This window comes from Drosophila santomea, chromosome X, assembly GCF_016746245.2.
Source record: "Drosophila santomea strain STO CAGO 1482 chromosome X, Prin_Dsan_1.1, whole genome shotgun sequence".
NCBI lineage: Eukaryota > Metazoa > Arthropoda > Insecta > Diptera > Drosophilidae > Drosophila > Drosophila santomea.
In genome coordinates this window covers 12,534,945-12,556,704 of record NC_053021.2, presented here as the reverse complement: position 1 = coordinate 12,556,704, position 21,760 = coordinate 12,534,945, and the positions used below count along the sequence as shown (strand labels likewise).

Here is a 21,760-nt window from a genome sequence, read left to right as displayed (position 1 = left end):
CTAAAAAAAAAGTATTAATAAATACCTGAATTAATCGAACAAATTAAATTATTAAGGGTGTGCATTTGCACGCCAATTAGGAATCCGAAATGTTTAATTTCAAACCGGTTTCCCGTTTTTTTTAATCAGCATGGTCACCTTAAATTTGGTCTTGGTCAATTTCAAGTGGAACCAGTTTCGGTTCCGCACTGTGAAACGGCAAGATGTTCGGATTGCTGCGACACCTGTTCAAATTGCAGTTTCTTTTTGTTGTGGCGGCCGTTTTGGGCGGCATTTACCACACAGAGATAAGGCAATTCCTGCGTCGCCAAACGGACAACTACCTAGACCAAGCTGGCCAGGATGCGGGCATTCCCCTGGCATTCCAAGCTGGCGACGAAGTCGGCACACTCTTCACGCCGGCCGAGCTGGCCAAATTCAATGGCGAGGAGGGTCGTCCCCTTTACTTGGCTCTCCTTGGTTCCGTCTTCGATGTGAGCCGCGGCATCAAGCATTACGGATCCGGCTGCAGCTACAACTTCTTCGTGGGACGCGACGCCTCCGTGTCCTTCATTTCCGGCGACTTTGAGTCGTACAATCCGGAAACGTCTGACGATGTGTTGACGCTAAAGCCAGACGACCTCATTGGATTGGCCGGGTGGCGGGACTTCTACCAAAAAGACTACGACTACAAGGGACGGTTAATTGGGCGCTTCTACAATGAGAAGGGCGCACTGACCACCTATCATCACAAGTTCCTGGAGCTGCTGGAGCAGGCGCGCGATGCCAAGCGACAGGTGGAGGAGCTGCGTGCCCGGTATCCCGGCTGCAATATTGAATGGAACGAGGAGCGCGGCACACGCGTCTGGTGCACCACGACCAGCGGCGACGGCAAGGAGCGCTCCTGGATCGGCTATCCCCGCAAGCTGTACAGTCGCGGCAACAAGAGTTTCCAGTGCGCCTGTGTGCCCGATTCGGAGCTGGACGAGATCGATGCCAGCGGCAAGGTGGCTCGCGGTGATGCCATGCTGAAACCGTACGACAATTGCGAGCCACAGGCCAGGGAGTGCTTCTACAGGGTGTAGTGGCAGTCCTTGGTGTTGTAAATAGTAAATAGTGCATTTGGATCAATAAATTATACGTCAGAGGTTCAGTTAACATGGCTCGCCAAACTGGTTCCGGTTCTTTTCTGTTAAGTAGCTAGCTGTAAACAACATTTCAAGTTTTCAATAAGGGAATATTTAAATTCAAGCAAAGTATTTGAGCACAATTAATCATTATCTGTTGATTCCATTTTATTTATATCAGTATTTATTTTACATCAGCAGCTAAACTTTCTTAAGATCTTTACAGACATATCTTTAATATAGACATAAGCTGGCCCTTTTTTTCCAACAGTAGCGAGGGCGCACTGCCCTAACAGTAACATTGCTGAAAAGCTGCTGTTAAGACCGTTTGCGTGCTGTTAAGCGCATTTCTTGTTTACAACCGGTTCAATTTAATAAATATAGCTTTTGTTTTAATAAATCGCCAAGGGATTTTAACAATCACACATGGATGCGTCGCCAGGAAGTTCCTCCGCCCTGAATACAGACACCGAGGAAACTGGACTGATTTCTCCGACTGTGGTGGCCGGCTTAAAGAACCTGGGTGCCATCATTTCTCTGCCACTTACCAAACTGCTCATTGCAAATTCCTTGAAATTAACGCTCCATCCAGATGCCAGTGAGTTAAAAGTTGAGAGTCCGTGTAGCCCATGATCTAATCCATATGTACTCCCCCACAGCCATTGCTCCCGTGCCCGAGCTCTATGCCAGCAATGCCGCCTGCGCCAAGCAGAGCGAGTACGCAGTGGTCACCCTCTACGCCCTGGCCACCAAGCACGGCTGGGATGGTCATCAACTGCGCCAGCAGCTGGAGCAACTTAACGTGGACCCAGCCGCCGTGGACGAGCTAAGTCGTGTTTACGAGGACAGCCGCAAGGATTTGATTCTCCGCCAACTGCAGATAGGCCATAGCTTTCCGCACATCACGGACATCCAGTGGCGCATCGTGTGCGACGTCAAGTCCTCCACCTCGGACTGCAGCACAGGCGTGGCCAGCTTCCACATCAATCTGGGCAACTTCCGGCAAAGCAGCGGCGAGCGGGTGACCATCGTTGAGTTTGTCTGCAACGCCGAGGAGCTGCAGTCACTGATTAATCGTCTAAAGGAGATCGAGCGGCACTGCCAACAGATGGCCGTGGTCTAGGGAAACAAGCTCTTAACATTCTTATCGATTATATTTCGCAGCATATATAACACAAGCTTTGTCGTCTATATACAGTGTCGGAACAGAAAACCTAAACAGTTAACACAGTCATCATCACTAAAAAGGCTACGACTTCATTATTGGACTCTAAACTCCAATGGCATTCACTTCGGCGACCATCCGCTGCCATTTGCGTCATTGGGCCACCTTGTGCGGCGGTGGCACCAGCAGCTCCACCAGCTGGTCATAGTGATTCGGCGCTGTGCAGTAGATGGTGCCCGAGAAGCGGGTGCTGTCGTTCTTCTCAGCTGCAATCACTGTGCAATGGTTCTGTTGCGACAGCCGCATGTTTAGACCACGGAAGCGGTGGTCCTGCTTGTATAGATAGGCGCCGTCCCGCGGCATAAAGTACGGCCGGCCGCTAAACGGATTCAGGAAGTCCGCCCAGTAGCCCAGCGACAGCAAGCGATCGCACATGTCCCGCGCTGCCAGCACAAACTGCAAATGGAGTTGTCATTAGTTATGTATATGGTATCTTTTAGGTGTACTTTTGTGTAGATAATAGGCGAATTCTAACCACTAAGTTTTCTGTTTTCTGATTCTCATATTCTCGCATGCAATATTTTATATGAAATTGGCAAAGCTCCTAGGATTTCTACCTAAATCTAAGTTATTAGGTTCCTTGAACAATGCTATAAATACAGCTAATTATATTACGAAAGTCCACAAATGGTTTTAAATGGTTTATGTCTTATTTAAAATTGGGCCCCAATCCTGTGCCATCATGAGGAAGGTCAACCACCTAGCTTTCAACGCGAGAAACTGGTTTGATTTTAAATAAGCAAATAATCAAGGCAATAACGAGGTCATTCCCCAAACGATTACACCACAGTGTGATTTCCCGCTAATGTCCGGATGCGTGAATAAAACTAATTTCTCACCTTGGCGGCGCCCATTTCGATGTCTCCTTCATAGCTGAGTACGAGCATAGTAATGGATGAGTCCCGCTGCGCGACGACGCGCACCGGAAAGAGCTCCACGAGCGACTCGCGGATGAGCATGGGACACTGGCAGCAGGTGAACTCCAGACGCGACTTGTCCGTGTTGGCCTCCTTGAGGAAGTTGACCAGCTGGCCCAGCGGCTCGAGCAGGCCGACGGTGGTCGTGTCGCCCTGCCAGGCGGGTCCAGTGGCATTGGGCAGATAGAAGCGATTGCTTCGTGCGGCAGTCAGTTCCCAGTTAGGTTCGCTCTCCAAACTATTCAGCTCATCGTCGCCGTCGAGATCCCGCGACTTGGAGACGGTCTTGAAGGATTCGCCGGCATCCGACGGTGGACCATTTCGCTTGGAGTATTCAGCCACTGGGATGATGGCCGTGGTGGCCACCTTGGCGCGCAGCAGGCCGTTCAGTCTATTGGGTCCCCGATTACCGGGATGTGAAATGGACAGGGTTGGTGCACAGACGGTGCCCAGTACGCGACTCAGAGATCGTGACATTATTATATCATAGGCTTTTCTGCAAATGCGTAGAATCCGCTGGCAATCAGTGCTATTTTGAATGCGATGCAATGCGACAATGATGCTCACCTTGGCTGGATTTGGAGCGCTGTGCTCTGCGAGCGCGTTCGAATAATGCCGGATTTCCTGTGGCTTTCGAATCCTACGTGGAATTTTGTTTTCAGTTAGTAGCTATCGTCTATTCAAATGTTTTTTTGGGAGCACAGCTGCTACTTGATTTCTACGCAGTTCCGTTTTTCGGTTTTTCTAAACTTTTTGATATCGTCGAACAGCTGATCGCCGTCGATAGTATCGCCTTTGCTAGGGATGAGAAAAGTGGCCAATAATTTGAATTTTTAAAATTTCGATAGGAAGACAGATATATCGATAAAGGTGAGAAAAAGCTTGATTTGCGCGCAAATTTTAAATACGAATTTCAAATCAAATCGGTTATAAAATACTTGGATTTGTTTTCAGTGATATAATACATATTAAAAGAACATCGTTCCATTCTCTGCGACGTCTTTCTATGTTTTTCCAGAAAAAAACGCATTAAAGGCGCCATAAGTTGCTTTTGAAACATGTTTTGTATTTAATTGAATTACATAGGTGGAATTTACTATCAGTATTTCGCGTAGAACTAGGGACTTTTACTGGCACTGGCTGAGCGCGTGGGTGTAGAAGGTCTTCTCCTCGACTCCTCTCTTGATCACGTGCGGTATCTTCTTGGGCACCATGCTGGAAATATACGAAAAGATGACGAAGTTAGTTAACCAGGAAATGATGCAGTTGCCATTGAGTAACCCACGTGATGCAGTCGATGATGGGACACACGGAGACGCAGAGTGTGCAGCCCGTGCAATCGTTGTTCACGTGCGGAATGTGGGTGTCCTTGTCGAACTCGATGGCCTGGTAACCGGAATCGGCGCACGTCATATAGCACTTTCCGCAGTTTATGCACATGTCCTGGAAGACAAGACTGTAATTGGAATTTGGCATACTTTGAGGTTAACGCAGAACTCACATCATCGATTAGGGCCACCTTCTGCTGTTTGTTATCCAGCTTGTTGTATGATCCGATCTTGTCCAGCGCCGCTCCGATGACATCCTTGATTCTCGGCGCCGGCCTGGGTGCTCCATTCGCCGCCGGAGGAGTGCCCTTCACCTGCTCGGCATCCCAAAGAGGTCCCTGCTGGCTGCGCAGCTCGGCCATCTTGATGTCCCGCTGCTGCTGGTAGCGACCAAAGAATCCCAGCGTGGCTTTGCCCTCGCCGGTCAAGCGGACAACGGGCTTGCCCCTCTGGTGGACCGGAGTGGGTGGCGACTGGCCATCCCAGAAGGGACCGTCGACTGGTGGCGGATTGGCCTTCAGGTAGAGCAGAGCCTTCAGTGCCGTGCAGTAGTCCTCGATGACGGTGAAGTCCTGGTTCTGCACGGATGAGCAGATCTGCAGAACAGTGGCGCCCGCCTGAATGAACTGCAGCGCAACCTCGCCGGAATCGATGCCACCGATGCCGAGAATGGGGAATCCCGGCACACGATTGGCAATATCGGAGATGGCCTTCAGAGCCATCGGACGCGTGGCGTTGCCGGAGACGCCGCCATAGGTGGTGCGCTGCTCCTTGCCAATTGCCGGCCAGGCGGTGGAGTCCGCCTTGAGGCCCATCAGTCCCTGAACGGTGTTGATGGCAGAACCGCCATCGGCTCCTCCACGCTGCGCGGCCGCCGCAATGGAAACGATGTCCGTGATGTTTGGCGTCAGTTTGATGAAGAAGGGCAGCTTGACCGCCTTGCGCACCCAGCGAGAGATCTGCTCCACCAGCTCGGGATCCTGGCCGCAGGCCAAGCCCATTCCCCGCTCGCCCATGCCGTGGGGACACGATAGATTCAGCTCGAGGGCATCGGCGCCCGACTGCTCCGCCTTGATGGCCAGCTCCGTCCAGTCGGCCTCGTTGAAGCTGCACATAATGCTGGCAATCACGATCTTCTCGGGAAAGTCACGCTTCAGTTCTCCAATCGATTTCAGCCAGTACTCGGCCCGCTTCTCCGAGATGAGCTCGATGTTCAGGAAGCAGCCCTGCTGCGGTCCATACTTGTAGCCCGACGTGGTGCCCCTGACGATGCGCGGCGAGACATTTGTGACCAGGTCCTTGTCCAGACCGAAGGTCTTGGTCACCACAAAGCCCCAGCCCTGCTCGAAGGCGCGCCGTATCATGGCCGTGCTGGTGGTGGGCGGTGCGGAGGCCAGGCCAAAGGGATTCTCGAACCGGATGCCGCACATCTCCACCGATATGTCCACGGCATCGATGTCCGTGTAGAAGAGCGGCAGTGCAGCCGGTGTGTCCAGTGGCAAACCCTGCAGTTGACAGTGAATGCTCCAGGCGGCCACCTTGCCGTCATTGACCGACTCCACCGTGGTGTTGGCCACTCCGGCAAGATCGCCGCCGAGGAACACCTGTGGCACACTGCTCTGCATTGTGACCCTATCCACCACGGGCAATTCGCCGCGGAATTGCAGCGGCGCCAGTGCCGCCTTGACATCCTGGTCCTCCAGTCCAGATCCAAAGGCGGAGATCACAAAGTTGGCCTTCAAGCGCTGCGTCTGCTCCTCATCCTCCACCCACTTATCGTTCTCGTCCTGCTCCGTGCGACAGAACTCCATGGCGGTGATCAGGCCATCCTTGACGATCACTTTGCGTGGACTCAGGTACGGCAGCAATTCGCATCGTTCGTCACGCGCCAGCTCCACCTCTTCGGGCACAGCACGAATGCCGGAGGATCCCTTCCGGAAGACGACGAACACCCGGCGGGCGCCGCATCTCAGCGCCGAGGTGGCGCAATCGAAGGCCGTATCTCCGGCACCCAGCACGATGACATTGCCATGGAGCTTGGGCAAACCGGCGGCTGCCTTGCAGGCGCACAAGCCCGGCTTGGAGCCATCCGACACCAGGGGCAGGAAGTTCTTCGAGGTGTAGAAGCCATTGCTGGGCTGGAGGCCAGCGAAGATGGGATTCAGCTTCGGTTCCGGCAGGCCAATGCCCACGAAGACGGCATCATGGCCGGCGGACAGGAGTCCCTGGACGGTCAGATCCTTGGTGCCCAGCGAGCGACCCGTTTCGATGCGTACGCCCAGATCGCGAACCAAATCGATCTCGAAGTTAACCGCATCGATGGGCAGACGATACTGGGGTATCTCGGCGGCACTCAGGCCACCCAGATAGCTTCTCCGCTCGTAGATGGTCACATCGCGATAGCCCAGACGGGCCAGGAAGGTGGCGCACGACAGCGATGCCGGTCCGCCGCCCACGAGGGCGATCTTTTGGGACAGCGGATTGGCCTCCGCCTGCGGTGTCCGCCGCTGCCTGACGCCCATCTTCTTGAACACCTCGGTGGCGAACTGCTGGAGGCCACCAATGTTAATTGGACCCGCCTCGGAGGCCTGCAAATTGCATCCGCCCACGCAGAGATCGCTGGTGGGACAGACCATGCCGCAGGTCAGGCCCAGCGGATTGTCCGAGAAGATCGCCTTGGCGGCGCCGTAGAAATTCTTATTGGCAATGCTCGTGATGAAGCTCTTGATGTCCAGCTGCGTGGGGCAGGACTTCTGGCACGGCGCATCCGCGCACTTCAGACACCTGGCCGCCTCCTCCAGGGCACCGCGCTCCGACAATGTGGTGTGCTTGATGTCCGAGAAGTCGTTGGCCAGTGTGGTGCACGGCGGAGCGGCGTGGTCCGCATTCCGCTTCCAGTGCTTCTTGTTCTCCTTCGTCTGCTTGGTGGGCACCACGGAGCACTGCGTCTTCACGCGCGGATTCAGCGACAGCAGGTCCTGCGAAGTACCAAAGTGTTTTCAATATCAATCAGGACAATCAGGACAATCAGGAATCAGGACAGCGGACTTACCTCAATGTCTGGGGAGTCCTTGCTCAAAAGTTGCGGCGGACTCATCTTGCTGGCAGCTTATCACCTGGAAACGAAGCAGTGGCACATTTGGAGTACAGATTATGAATGGTGGCCACGTGCAGATCGGCTACCCACGACTATCTAGATCTACCCTAGAAAGAATACCCTAATCGCGTTGGCGACTCCCACTCTTATCGCTGCCCCACTCGAAAGCAAAGCGATCCTGGACAAGACGCTGTATCCAAGTGCACTAGTGCCACCAATGGCCTTATCATCTATGTGGGAGCGCGTTATCATTTATCAGTCAAGGCTGCGACGGCCAGGGGAGATTACGATGGCTTTACGATGGATCGCATATTGGCACCACCCGGTTTTTTATACGCCTATGTTTTCCCTCCAACAGTTTCAGCCCCAAAATAAATGGGGCCACCCCCCTCCGAGGAGAAGAGATTAGGAAGCGGCGAAGGTCACAATCAAGGGGGCCCGTTTCGTTTTTTTCCGCGATAATTTGGCAAACACTCGACGCACTTCTTCCAATTCGATTTGATATATGTATCTGGTATCTAGTAGGTTGAGTATCTCGTGCTAGCATAAACACCTCTCTAATGTATCTGAGCTTGTGAAAAGCAAATAAAGTACAAGATTTTCATAAATGGAATTCAATCTACTAAGTTGAGTATCTCGTGCTAGCATAAACACCTCCCTCATGTATTTGTGCTTGTAAGAAATGCGTAAAGTACCAGATTTACACAAATTAAACTCAAAATAAGCACACTACTGCTGCTTTCCCTTTTAACTTTCAGAGTTTCCACAAGTACTAGTTAATATTCGCCAGCAAATGCCAGATACTTTGTAAAGTAATACGCATTTAGAAAACTGTCACCGCTGCAAATCAAAAGCGGAAGCTGTTTTCTATTTGTAAATTATAGAGGCCTCTGCCTTTAGCTTTATCTTCGAGGCATGTGTCTTCATATAACGTAAACAGATCGCGGGCATTATCTGTGCTATCTTCGAGGAAAGTGAATTAATAGCATCTATGTACCGATTTCAAGTATTTCTATTGCCCGTTTATAAATGATAAAAAACTTGTACGTTAAATTCTACTGGGCTTTCTGTGAGAAATGCCCATTGAAACACACAAACGTGGAGCGTTTTGCTTTACAGACCTTCAATCGAATTCAATTCAATTAATATTTTGTAACACGCGCTATCTCCCTCTGCACCGCGCGCCCTCTCGCTCTCGCACACACTCTTTCAGTTGGCGCTGATTAAGAATTTTTATAGATGTATTTTGTGTTATTTTTATTTATTTTTTTTGACATAATAGTTGAAGCCCCCAGCTGCTGTCCGTACGGCCCCCCTTCGAAACCGCCCCCCCACCTTCAATGCCATCTCATTATCAGTTTGGCTTCGTGGTCCGGCAAGTTTTTGAATATGTTTTCAGTATATTATGTATACATATGTGTTATAGGTATATGCTAATAGCGAAATGCGAAAAACAAGTTCAGAATTCGAGCTGCTTATGCTTAAATTGGGTTCCATTTCGTTAGATTGTTAGATGTTTTTTCCATTTTTGTTATTTTGTGAAGATTAGTGGCCGCAATACATACCGATCGAAGGAACGTTATTGGCTAATTTATGAGCACTTTTTGTTCAAATCTTCAGATTAGCACAGCAAAAAAAAACAGGTGTTTACTAACTGGAGAAAATCGGCTGACACTAGCCCAACCAACAACAAACAGTTCGACGAAAAACACGCGAAAAATTCGAATTGGTCTTCACACTGGAAACGCCCAATTGGAAATGCTCTTGAAGAACGATTTCCAAATCGTCGTTAACTCGGTTTTGCGTCGCAGTCGGCGTCGCTGCCGACGTCGATCTTTCCATTACACAGGGGCGTAGCCAAAGGGGGCCGTAGCAAAGGGGGCCATCACAGGATTTTACTAGATTTAACTAAAAATATAGATTTCAGATCACAATATTTCCTTTTCAATACCAATCCTAAATCAAAAGCGCAAGTAAAGTTTCTGGGCAAATCCTTAAAAGGATAAATCTTGGTATATCTTAAATATTTTCTTTAATAAATCATATAAAATTTAGTGACCTAGTCAGGCTGGTAATACTTCTACGTCCATGCCAACAAACGTATGTCTTTGCAAAACGCGCGTTCTAGTTGTTTACGTTGCTGCACACTTAGAAAAACAGGCATTGACACAACGAGATAAGATCCATTTTCTATTTAAATGTCCATCTGGTAAAAGTATGTATGAGTTTTATTTTTATCAAACACTAATATGTTGCATTAGATACTCGTATTTTATGCATTTGTCTCTAAGTAGCTATCTTATCGAACTTTTCTAAGTGTAGATACTCTATTTCAAGGCGTGCCATTCGATCGCCTTAGTTTTGTTTACACGTCGTTCTCTGCTCTCAGTTTCTCTTGATTCAATAACTTTACATGTAACTACAGTGAATACTCAGAAGAGCGTACTCTTACAAATTGGCAAACAAATGCTTTAGTTATTGCAATTGCACGAATATGAATATTTTGGTTCATATTTCTTTGTTGACTACTTTGAATTTTCTAAGATAAGATGTAAAAATTTGTAGAATTTAAATAAATATAAATGAATTTTATATTATGAAGTTTTCCTTAAGAGTGTTTGCTGTAGCACGTTACATCAGTTTACTTTTATATTGGCAACCTAAAATAATGCTATAGGTTTTGTAATATAAATATATCGTTAAAATTTTTTCTTGAATTTACTTACTGAAACATTTAAAAGTTAGGACTTTTTGAATTTGCAACATTGAATTTGCATCATTGAATAAGCTACATTGAATTTGCAACATTGAATTAGCAACATTGAATTTGCAACATTGAATTTGCAACACTGAATGTGCAACAATGAATTTGCAACATTGAAACATAGGTAACATTCAACGCTATACATAAAACATATCAAAACATATGTTGTATACAATGTAATTGACATACTTGACATAATTTTACATAATTAATTAAATGTAAAAACAAATTTCGTCCACCAATACTTATAATTCCCAATCAGTTCTGACTCAATCCTCATGGGATAGCCGCTCTGGCAGATCGTAGATCAGTCGACCGGAAATTTAAGTGTGTTAGTAATAGTAGTAGTTTGTGTGTCTGTGTGTGTGATAGTGGTTCCAGAGGCCATGTGGACATCCCGTCGTCGATCTGGATGCAGTGCACCATGGACCTGACCAGGTATGTTCCACACTTAGGAGGTATATTATTATATTATTATATTATTATATTATTATATTATTATATTATTATATTATTATATTATTATATTATTATATTATTATATTATTATATTATTATATTATTATATTATTATATTATTATATTATTATATTATTATATTATTATATTATTATATTATTATATTATTATATTATTATATTATTATATTATTATATTATTATATTATGTTATATTATTATATTATGTTATATTATTATATTATGTTATATTATTATATTATGTTATATTATTATATTATGTTATATTATTATATTATGTTATATTATTATATTATGTTATATTATTATATTATTTATATTATTATATTATGTTATATTATTATATTATGTTATATTATTATATTATGTTATATTATTTTTATTATTATATTATGTTATATTATTATATTATGTTATATTATGTTATATTATTATATTATGTTATATTATTATTATTAAAAATATCTTATATGATAAGTTTTATACGATTAAGTTTGCAATGATTATGTTTTATGTAATTAAGTTATTGTATTATGATTAGGTTAAGACAGTGGTGAACTCAGGTATAAGTGAATATGCAGGCTACTTATTTATAATGTAGGCTATTATATTTATATTATAGGCTGTTATTTATATCATAGGCTATTATATTTATATTATAGGCTGTTATATTTATATCATAGTCTATTATATTTATATTATAGGCTGTTATATTTATATCATAGGCTATTATATTTATATTATAGGCTGCCTTCGACAAAGTATGGCATGTTGGATTATTATGCAAGATAAAGACCATGCTTCCTGCGCCCTACTTCTGTATTTTAAAGTCATATCTAGAGGGACGAGAATTTAAAATCACAGTGAGGAATAACTACTCTTCCGTATATCCAATGAGAGCTGGAGTCCCACAGGGCAGCGTCCTTGGACCACTTCTATACTCCTTGTACACTGCAGATATCCCTTGCCCGAACTTCGTTCACATGGAAGCACCCTACAAGGCTCTTATGGCAACCTATGCAGATGACATCGCAGTGGTGTATAACTCTGGGGACAGCAGAGAGGCAGCGAAAGGACTGCAAGAATACATTAATGCTCTGGCAGCCTGGTGTAAACGGTGGAATCTAAAAATAAATGCAACGAAAACCACAAATCTATGTTTCACATTGAAAACGCTCATCAAAAAAACACCCCCACTCCAGCTAGAAGGAGTTACACTAGACCAGCCGCTGCAAGCAACATATCTAGGTATAACACTGGATAAACGCCTCACCTTTGGGCCGCATCTCAAAAATGCAGTAAAGAAATGTGGTCGCAGATCACAACAACTGAGATGGCTCATGAACAGAAGGAACACCCTCTCGCTGAGATGCAAAAGAGCTGTGTATGCGCACTGTATCCTACCGATCTGGTTATACGGGATCCAGATTTGGGGAATCGCAGCCAAATCAAATTACAAACGAATCCAGGTGATGCAAAATCGAGCACTGCGACAAATAACCAACTGCCCCTGGTACGTACGGAACTCTACACTCCATAAGGACCTCAATCTCTACACAGTTGAGGAACAAATTGGGAGACACACAAGTCGATACAGTGACAGACTACAGAGTCATAGCAGCCTTCTTGCAAGACGTCTTATCCCCGCTCGACCTCTGAGACGACTCAAAAGGCAAGGCTTTGCCAAGACATTTGGACAGCAGTAAAAACTGCTATGTATATATGCTCCTACTTCACTAATTTGTATATAGTGTTTGGTTACCCCTAGAATATTTCTCCCCTGTGATGTTAAGATACAATATTATGATGTACGGATTCTTCACTTAATAAATAAAAAAAAAAAAAAAAAAAGGACTTTTTGAGAACAAATCGAAGTTGACATTTCGACACCTTACATTTTACACTTTACGCGACTTTTACATAAGGCGAGCCGAAAAGTATGCAATTGTTTAATTGAAGTCAATTTTAAGGGTTTTGTTTAACAATAAGAATGGTAAAAGTTCTTTAAATGTTACCGATTTGTTTAGATAGCCACTACATTTTTATAAAATGTAATAAAATGTGTTTCCAGTATTCCTAGCATTTATTTTTGGCCATGGACCTTTTTTTTAAGAATTTCCGTCATAAAATAATCAGTTATTGTACCAAAGCCCACTTTCTACTACTTCAACTACCTTCTGGTTTTTCGGTTTGTCTGTTGTTTGCACTACAAATGCATTTTTACTACCCTATGGGATTTCCGTTTGTCTGGTACGTTCTGGTACTACAAATATAAATAAACGCAAACAAACTTGAAATGATCCTTTCCAACGAAAAACCTGTTGAGTTGCACAGCAACGTGAAGATCGAATGTCACGATGGCTCGCAGATTTGAGATGCGTCACTCCCAATGTTATGATTCTCCTCTGGAAAGATCGGCGCCATTAGATAGAACAGTAGAAACAGTAGCGACGACGGAAAGGGAAGACGGGACAAACACGTTTATCTGGAGCTGCCAAGCCGCCCGCTTGACCTCCCCCCAGATTTACCGGACTTATCTTTACACACTTCCGTTTCACATCCGCGGGGGGTGGTGCGGGTGTGGTGCGGGTTTACAACTGTATTTTGCAACCCCAAAGACCCTCCAGCGACGTCAGAGTGGGGTGAAAAACAGGCAGCTATTTTATTTGCACCATATACGGACGTACGAGCGTATCTGGCTGCCTGTCTATCTGCCAGATTCAGATACAGATACAGATACAGATACAGATACGGACACAGCCACAGATACAGATACCGAGGAGGTGCGAGGTGCTAAGCCCGATAAGGAACGCAATCACAGCATCCCCGACGGATTGGCCAGCTATATAATCGGCCGTATTCTCGGCCAGCAGCTCACACAACGATCGACCGACGTTAGCCACTGGCGACGATGACAACGACCACATCTCCTAGAGAAACCACACAGACCACTTTTACGGTTCGCAAGATGACGGGCCGGCGAATCTCGAAGCTATCCACAGTCCTGCTGTTCTGCGCCGCCTTGGTAAGTTTCACCGGTGGACCCAAGTTGAGCCGAGGATTAGGCCGATACCTGACCATTTGCTAACTTGCAGCTGCTGACCAAGTCCTGCGGCATCCTGGCGCTCAGCGGCGACGGTTCGGCGCCATCCCAGGATGTGGGCCAGGCGGAGCTCTGGAGCGATGCCACCACCACCACCATTCAGGCAAGCGAGGAGAGCAGCGGATCCGGTGGCTGGGAACTGACCACGGAGGCGGACACCACCATACCGAGTGAGGAAACTACTGCTGGCGATGAGGAAACCACCCTTTCCGAAGAAGAGACCTCCACGGACGCCTCTGGCGATGTAGAGAGCACCACTGCTGTGCCGGAATCTTCACCAGCCGACCAGGAGAGCTCTGCCGCTCCCGAGGTAACCACTTCCGCTCCCGAGGCCAGCTCTTCTGCACCCGAAGAAACCACTTCCGCACCCGAGGAGACCACTTCCGCATCTGAAGAGACCACTACCGCACCCGAAGAAACCTCTTCCGCTCCTGCAGAGCCAGAGAGCTCCAGCTCTTCCTCTCCAGCGGAACCCGAGAGCACCAGTCCTTCCACGCCGGCAGATACCACCATTGCACCCACGCCGCCCACTTTCAAGTGCCAGACGGCTGGACTGTTTCCACACATCAGTGGCGACTGCAGGCGTTACCACAGCTGCCTGTTGAATCCCTTGCTGCGACAGCTGCAGGACATCGAGCTCATCTGCCCGGAACTGACCGTCTTCTCGCCGAGCCTGGGCAGATGCGTGAGGGACTTGGCCGAGTGCCAGGAGGAGGGCTTCCAGTGCCTGGCCGTGGGCAGATTCGCCGGACTGGATGAGACCTACTACTACAACTGCGTGGCCAGTTTGCAGGGCGGCTTCCACAAGTTCATCGTGCGCTGCTCCAGCGGCCAGAGGTTCGAGCCACTGTTTGGCGGATGCTGGCGCTACGACTGGACACAGATCGTGCCCGGACAGGAGGCGAACGAGATCAGCGACCTGGCTGCCATCAAGCGGGAGCTGAAGCTGTACAAGGCCGAGGCCAAGCTGCGCCTGAAGGCCCAGAAGGAGCAGGAGAAGCTGGCCAAGAAGCAGCAGAAGCTGGAGGAGAAGGCCGCCAAGAAGGCGGCCAAGGAGCTGGCCAAGCAGCAGGCGAAGGCCGAGAAGGACAAGGCCAAGGCCGAGGCCAAGGGCAAATCCATCGAGAGCGCCGAGTCCGAGGAGTAACTGCCTCCCAGCTACGAGCTTCGAGCTTCGAGCTCCTTTTCTTTAGATAAACTCTTCCATCTATGTTGGTCCCTTGCTCTAGTCTAGTGAAATTATCTTTTCTTGTTTTGTATAGCTATTTTTTTTTTGTTTTGTGGTGTGAATAAATATTTGAAATTATATGTTTGGTGTTCAATATTTGGAGAGTCATCTTTAGTATCCATTTTTATTCATATAGTCATTTTTAGTCATATTTAAAATAGAAAACCATGACCTTCTTATAAGGTCACAGTTTTCGAGGTTGGAACAGGTGTGAAATCTTTTAAGAGATAGCGACTTCTGATAACCTTTTTTATTTGTGTTCCTACTACTTTCCACTAACTATCTTTATCTCAACTAATGGCTTTGTTTTTCAGACACTTAAGTTGTAAATGCAGAGGATAACGTGGTAAGGTGAACAAATACTCCAGTCTAAGATTATATATCTTAAATATATATTTAAAATATATCTTACAAAAAATAGAGAAAAGTTGTATAAATATTTTAGATACATATTTTTTACAATAAAATAGCATAGGAACTTTTCGCTGTAGAAATGTTAAGAAGTTACCACTTAATTTGAAGAGGTTTTCACACTTTGTTTACGAGTTAACGAGCTTGAAGGGAACCCAAAATGGGGAATTTTCACTACGGAAGAGATAGGTTTCCTCGAGGACGAGTGGAGATATGACCGGGCTGCAATTTATAATGATCCCTTATCTGAAGCTTAGTCACCGGGCCAGACTTTTGGCCACCACTATCGACATACACGATACCTACGAATTCTGTCTTTATCAGCTAATCGCTGGCCATCTCGATGATTGCCACCGTCACTTAATGGGCCTGGCTATAAAAGAGCCGTTCCGATTGTCCAGCCAGTTAGTCCGTCGAATCAAGTGCCGAAAAACGAAACTCCCGAACAAGATGTTCAAGCTAACGATGCTGTTGGGCCTGGCCCTCATCCTGGCTCCTTCCACGATCCAGGCCAAATCCCTGTGCCGCAGCAGCGGCTACTTCGCTTTAGGGGATAACACACCCAATTTCTATGCCTGCCAGTCCACCGGCTACGGTGGCTACACCATGCGCCACCTGCGCTGCCCCGCTGGCCTGGTCTTCAGCTCCTCGATGGCCCAATGCGTCCAGTCCATTTCCGCGTTTGAGGCTCGTGACGATAGCAACATCGAGAACCCCACCATTCCGCCGAACAACCTGGACGAGAGCACTACGGCTGCTTCCACCACAGAGAAACCAGCCACCGAGGCTCCTGCCACCACAGAGAAACCAGCCACCGAGGCTCCTGCCACCACCGAGAAACCAGCCACTGAGGCTCCTGCCACCACCGAGGCACAAACCACTGAGGCTCCTGCAACCACCGAGGCACAAACCACTGAGGCTCCTGGAACCACTGAGAAACCAGCTACCGATGCTCCTGGAACCACCGAGAAACCAGCTACCGATGCTCCTGGAACCACCGAGAAACCAGCTACCGATGCTCCTGGCACCACCGAGAAACCAGCTACTGATGCTCCTGGAACCACCGAAAAACCAGCCACGGATGCTCCCGGAACCACCGATGCTCCTGGCACCACCGATGCTCCTGGCACCACAGATAAGCCAGCTACTGATGAACCCGTAACCGACGAGCCTTCGACCGACGAGCCGGCAACCGGTGAGACCAGTACCGATGAGCCCAGCACCGAGACCACCGATAGCGGCGACGTGACCACCAACACTGACGCGGGAACCACCGAGGTGGACAACGTGTGCGCCACCACCGGATTGTTCCCAACGGAGAGCTGCACACACTTCATCGTCTGCAGCTACGCCGATGGCGACGAGCTGAAGTCCTACACCAAGAAGTGTCCTGGCGAGATGCAGTTCGATCCCTTCAACAGCGTTTGCTCCACAGCTTATGACTGCACTGCCCCAAAGTAATGGGGAATCCTGTCGAGAACGGATGATGGTGTGCCCGATGAATTGGTGGTGTGCTGAAAACCAAGCGGAGCAATAAAAGCAATCGCTGCGTTAGCCAAACCATTTATTAGAGCTCTAGCTTTTATTTACTTCAGTACATTATTTTTTTTTCACGTGTGATTAGCCTTTTTTTTTTTTGGAGTGAATAAATTCTAGTTTAATTATTATTAATTTATTGGAAATCGTATCTGGCATCTTGATGGGTTGTCAAGTGGCTGCGAGTGACGAGTGACGCCAATTTCGAATTCAATTTCAATTCCATTCGCATTATCCATCATATAGATAAGAATGGATCCCATTGGGCCTCCACTATCTTATCGCCTGTCACTAACGATTCCCATTTGACCAACTCCCGAGTGACAAATTAGCCTCGCAAAGATGTCGCCAAATCGATTTCGTGATCACAAACCACAACTTTTACAGTGTCGGGCTTCAAGTCACGACATTCAGGAAATACTTCTTATTTTTCGGATAAGTAGGTTGTTATACCCGTTTACTCCTCGAGTAAAAGGATATTTTTTTTTTAAATTAATTAACATCTTTATTTAATATACTACATTCGTTGAAAAGTACATAAGTAACAGGCAGAAGGACCTTTATATGCACCCCGCAACCCGGGTATCTGATAGTCGGAAGCTACGCTATAGCGAGCTCTCTCGTTTTCGTTGTTTCGGGTATCATCCATTGAACTTCAGCAGGGAAATTTTCCGGAACATTATCTAATCTTTGCTACTTTCATTCATCTTTCACAAAAGACTCTCTTCTGCAACTGGCGTTTGTAGATTTAATGCAGGGACTTACCACTAGAATTAAATTAAATAACTTTTAATTGTTATATTTTGCTGGCTTTATTTTGTGGTAATAGTCTGTATTTCGGTTATCATAATTGAAAAATAATAATTTCAGTTCCTGGAACCATATCTTATCTAAATTGTGCTGATTAATCTTGACCTGTACTAAACTAAATTGTCGTTGATTGATGAAATTTACTATGAAGAAGTTATTGTTTCCCTGTTTTGAATTTATTGTTCAGTTCAGTTTGTATGGTATTTTGTTTTGAATTTCATGTTCATTATTTAATGAAAAGTAATAAAGAATAGTTGAGGCTTTTTAATCAAGCGAGAGTTCCTCGAATATTATCTAATCGGTGTCAAATGAATATAAATAATTGCTATTTAAAAGGGAAAATACCTTTTATGATTTGATTAATGTTAATAATCTATTTAGTTGTTTTTGTTAAATAAATGAACCAGAAAACCCAGGAAATGTAGAGTATAATTCCACTTTACTTATGTATATGATATATTTATGAAACTTCAGTTGACCTGCAACAAGTTATAGCAAAAATATGTAGACTATCTGGAAATAGGCTAAGTAATTTTTTAATGTCCTAGTAGATATATACTATAGTAATTATATTTTCGTTTTCTAATTTAATTTATTTATGATTCGTTGCTATTCATAAGTATCTTTAACATACCCTCTTTAAAAGATTTTAATTAAATCCTTTTCCATTTTTGGTTCCGTAAGGTCCTTGTGCATATCTACTTGTGTTTAGCCCATTTGAGTTTCTGCTAGTTCCATAAATCCACGTAATAAGCAACATATCATTTGTAGTTCCCTTGTCCCCGCCGTGAAACTGGCATTCAATCACGTGCCGTGCTCTTCACGGCGATAATGAATGAAAATACCCGAGTTATCTGGTAGCTCCGTGTCTTTGGCGACTTGGTGACTGGACGGTGGATCGCCGTGTGGCTCGGTCAGTGGTTGGTTCGACTCTTGGTCAGTGGGTGGTGGTGCGGCGCGTTAACTTCCGCATGGCGGAGCACGGGTCAAGAGCTGATCATCATCATGTAGGGGGGAGGGCAGTGGGTGGGGTTTGCAATGAAACGCGATAAATGCGCATGTTACCGCCGCAAACCGATGGACTCGGATTCCCAAATGAGTGAAAGTCTCTCACCGGGCGCCATCGCAATCGCCGTGGCAATGGAGCTCGGTTTTTGGATCGGTTTGGATCGGTTCGGATTCGCTGCCCGGAGCAGTTGCATAAAAAGTGGCGGATGGACGCGGAGCATCGACGACGACGACGCCGCTTGGTTGGACAATTGCGCATGCGCGTAGCTCGTTAAAATGCCTCTTTTCGGCGGCGACAATTGAAGCAGCCCAGAGTCTGGCCAAATTCGCTGGTCGGAGGCAGTAGTCCAGGCACGTACGACTACAGCTCCTCCCCAGCCCCCTCTCCAAACCCTCTCCTTTGAAATCGCAATCATAAAAGCCTGGATACGTGCATAGTGCCATTTGGCACACAAGCTCTTGCCATTTGGCCCTAAACGATCATAGGCAAATGAGTAGTTAACTGAGTTTGCGAACACGGAAAGAAAATGTTGGGGAACACCACCATGAAGTAATGAAGAAAATTGTAATTAAAAATATATATTTGTGTTTTAAGCAAGATCCTCGGCAAATTAAAACAAGTTTTGCCTAAATATTTGAACAATTTAAAGGAGGGAGGCATACTACTTATTATTTAATTTGCTTTATTTAAACTTCGGAATTTAGCGCAGAATTTAGAATATCATACTTTAAAATAGGAAACTTTTGCTGCGGGTCATCTTAAGTTCAACTCGATGGTGGGAAAAATGAACAGGCTGCTATTATATTTAGCTAGTACATATATGTATAAGCAAGTAAATATTGTCGGCGAAGTCACAGCGGTTCGCCTTGCACAATTGACTCGGCAAATGTTGACTGGCTGCACTCTTACTTTTCGCAGTGTAGATAGGGGCATGGTATCGGGGTCACCGCACAGTATCTGATACCCATCCTGCATCTCGAACAGTGGAACGCTCTTGTTGACCACTTTCATTTGTGCAAACTTGAGGAACAATTGACGCACCGCACCGACAAACATTTGCGTGCGAACATTTGGGTTTCGTTTTTTTTTTTTGTTTTTATTTTTTGGCTGGGGGATTTGGCTTTTGGGTGGGGACACCCGAGATAAATGGGCAGATACAATTGTATCTTTATTTGAATGCCAGCGCAGACGCGTACTCGTTATGTCATTTGCACATTTGCACATTTACACGTTTTATGCGTTTTCTTGTTGAGTTGTTTTTTCGGTGCTATTATATCTTTTATCTCATTTTGGGCAGACTCACTCTCTGCCAGTCAAGATCAACATTTAAATGTTGTACGATTATGCGATCTTCTCTGCACCGCAGGCCCATTAAGATTATGTGTGGCAGCAGCTTCCTAGTAAAAGCCCGGCCAAAAGCGAGCTGCAGTTGAGTAACTGCCATCATGAGCGGGTAATCATGATTTGGAAATTGAGAAAATTGTCAACTCTTAAGCGAGTGTTAGCGATGTAAGCGATGTAAGCGTTGTAACGGGCAGTTGGAATGGCCATTTCTAGCAATCCATCGATCTGCTAATGTGCCAAGACTCCCCGTAATTGAGGAAATCTTCAGCAAACTTCCCAGATGAAAGGGAATTGGCACACTAGAGTCAGCCAGGCACACTTAAGCAATCAGATTGACATAATCATCGGTAGCATATCAGTTTTAGAGACCTACTCCTTGACTCGCATGACTTGTGTGTATCTGAAATTTATTATGACAAAAGGGGTCACCGAATATGCCCATTATTAAACTCATTTTTCGTAACTGAAACTCGCACAGAGACTAGACTATTTTCTTTACTTTTGTTTTGTTTTTTGAGGTGATAACACCTTTGGTCTTATTTTCAATGCCTTGAACCTTGCTGGTTTTCCATTGCTTATTTCATATTTGTAGTACTTGCTGAGCTGTTCTATTTTCCTTACTAGTTTACCTAATTGCTTTCTTTATTTAATCATATTTTATCCTTGCTATACAATTGAATTAAAGTAGGTTTTCACTCAGTAACGCTGTTAAAGATCTGTTTTCATACTTTTAAGATATATTGCAAAAGCTTAAATATTACTTGCTGAATTTAGGTAGTGATGAAATTGAATAGTTTGCGGTCTACGAACATTAAACTTTATTTGGGAGTTCTTTGAGTTTTGAACTGTAGCTAAAAACACAAAAACCATGCACTTATACATATACAAATTAGGAACTGTAACATTGCGAATATATCACTATTGAAATCAACCCACATATTATATTTAGGGACTGTGATTATTCCAATCTATTCAAGATTTTTGTTAAGGTAAGACTTAGATCGCAGTGTGTTGCAAGGAAGCCGTGCCCCCAGGCACGTTCCATTGGGCCCAGACCCAAATCTCAAATCCCAGAGCCAAGAGCCCAGGGTCCAGATGGTGACCCCAGTGCCTCCCGAACCGCGGAGCAGGGCCGAGAGTGGACGAAGTGCCTCCTTTTGACGCCGCAGTCGTTGTCACAGATATTTGCAACATTTTGCATGTGGCCTTTGAGCGGATGCCGCTCACGTAGTCGCAGTAGCAGTCGCAGTGGCAGTACGTCACGATCCCGCTCTCTCCCGCCAAATCTCAATCGGATCTCTCTTTCCGGAGCGCCCACTCTCTCTCCCTCTCTCTCTTTCTCTCCCGATCTCCGATCGGCCAACCGCAGTTGGCAGTGCGGCCTTACCTGCCGCATTTTCCAC

The 21,760-nt window shown here is 45.9% G+C and overlaps 6 protein-coding genes across 6 annotated transcripts; 4 read left to right on the top strand and 2 right to left on the bottom strand.

Annotated features, from left to right (window-relative positions):
* The first annotated feature begins 95 nt into the window (after nt 1–95).
* LOC120455859 (neuferricin homolog) lies at nt 96–1,137 on the top strand. The gene has a single exon (XM_039642330.1). The coding sequence runs from the start codon at nt 204–206 to the stop codon at nt 1,062–1,064; it is 861 nt and encodes a 286-aa protein (XP_039498264.1). The 5' UTR covers nt 96–203; the 3' UTR covers nt 1,065–1,137.
* Nucleotides 1,138–1,429: 292 nt separating this feature from the next.
* LOC120455863 (COMM domain-containing protein 3) lies at nt 1,430–2,332 on the top strand. The gene is made up of 2 exons (XM_039642334.1): nt 1,430–1,704; nt 1,766–2,332. The coding sequence occupies exons 1-2, from the start codon at nt 1,533–1,535 to the stop codon at nt 2,227–2,229; spliced, it is 636 nt and encodes a 211-aa protein (XP_039498268.1). The 5' UTR covers nt 1,430–1,532; the 3' UTR covers nt 2,230–2,332.
* LOC120455861 lies at nt 2,242–4,009 on the bottom strand. Its single transcript, XM_039642331.2, has 3 exons — nt 3,816–4,009; nt 3,171–3,744; nt 2,242–2,727 (listed from the first exon to the last, which is right to left on the bottom strand). The coding sequence occupies exons 2-3, from the start codon at nt 3,723–3,725 to the stop codon at nt 2,425–2,427; spliced, it is 858 nt and encodes a 285-aa protein (XP_039498265.1). The 5' UTR covers nt 3,726–3,744; nt 3,816–4,009; the 3' UTR covers nt 2,242–2,424.
* A 284-nt stretch (nt 4,010–4,293) lies between these two features.
* On the bottom strand, nt 4,294–9,416 carry LOC120456305 (dihydropyrimidine dehydrogenase [NADP(+)]). The gene is made up of 5 exons (XM_039643053.1): nt 9,239–9,416; nt 7,629–7,692; nt 4,750–7,554; nt 4,534–4,691; nt 4,294–4,463 (listed from the first exon to the last, which is right to left on the bottom strand). The coding sequence occupies exons 2-5, from the start codon at nt 7,671–7,673 to the stop codon at nt 4,376–4,378; spliced, it is 3,096 nt and encodes a 1,031-aa protein (XP_039498987.1). The 5' UTR covers nt 7,674–7,692; nt 9,239–9,416; the 3' UTR covers nt 4,294–4,375.
* Nucleotides 9,417–13,780: 4,364 nt separating this feature from the next.
* On the top strand, nt 13,781–15,325 carry LOC120456671 (mucin-5AC). Its single transcript, XM_039643610.2, has 2 exons — nt 13,781–13,941; nt 14,012–15,325. The coding sequence occupies exons 1-2, from the start codon at nt 13,828–13,830 to the stop codon at nt 15,164–15,166; spliced, it is 1,269 nt and encodes a 422-aa protein (XP_039499544.1). The 5' UTR covers nt 13,781–13,827; the 3' UTR covers nt 15,167–15,325.
* Nucleotides 15,326–16,079: 754 nt separating this feature from the next.
* Nucleotides 16,080–17,294, top strand: LOC120455967 (protein PBMUCL2). Its single transcript, XM_039642512.2, has one exon. The coding sequence runs from the start codon at nt 16,109–16,111 to the stop codon at nt 17,117–17,119; it is 1,011 nt and encodes a 336-aa protein (XP_039498446.1). The 5' UTR covers nt 16,080–16,108; the 3' UTR covers nt 17,120–17,294.
* Nucleotides 17,295–21,760: the final 4,466 nt, after the last annotated feature.

Excerpts from the sequence above, each read along its gene's own strand:
- LOC120455859 (XM_039642330.1), top strand. The coding sequence starts at position 204 with ATGTTCGGATTGCTGCGACACCTGTTCAAATTGCAGTTTCTTTTTGTT.
- LOC120455863 (XM_039642334.1), top strand. The coding sequence starts at position 1,533 with ATGGATGCGTCGCCAGGAAGTTCCTCCGCCCTGAATACAGACACCGAG. Across the intron at positions 1,705-1,765 it reads AACGCTCCATCCAGATGCCA|CCATTGCTCCCGTGCCCGAG; the intron begins GTGAGTTAAAAG and ends ACTCCCCCACAG.
- LOC120455861 (XM_039642331.2), bottom strand. The coding sequence starts at position 3,725 with ATGTCACGATCTCTGAGTCGCGTACTGGGCACCGTCTGTGCACCAACC. Across the intron at positions 2,728-3,170 it reads TCGAAATGGGCGCCGCCAAG|TTTGTGCTGGCAGCGCGGGA; the intron begins GTGAGAAATTAG and ends CTCCATTTGCAG.
- LOC120456305 (XM_039643053.1), bottom strand. The coding sequence starts at position 7,673 with ATGAGTCCGCCGCAACTTTTGAGCAAGGACTCCCCAGACATTGAG. Across the intron at positions 7,555-7,628 it reads AGGACTCCCCAGACATTGAG|GACCTGCTGTCGCTGAATCC; the intron begins GTAAGTCCGCTG and ends GGTACTTCGCAG. Across the intron at positions 4,464-4,533 it reads CCCATCATCGACTGCATCAC|CATGGTGCCCAAGAAGATAC; the intron begins GTGGGTTACTCA and ends GTATATTTCCAG.
- LOC120456671 (XM_039643610.2), top strand. The coding sequence starts at position 13,828 with ATGACAACGACCACATCTCCTAGAGAAACCACACAGACCACTTTTACG. Across the intron at positions 13,942-14,011 it reads TGCTGTTCTGCGCCGCCTTG|CTGCTGACCAAGTCCTGCGG; the intron begins GTAAGTTTCACC and ends GCTAACTTGCAG.
- LOC120455967 (XM_039642512.2), top strand. The coding sequence starts at position 16,109 with ATGTTCAAGCTAACGATGCTGTTGGGCCTGGCCCTCATCCTGGCTCCT.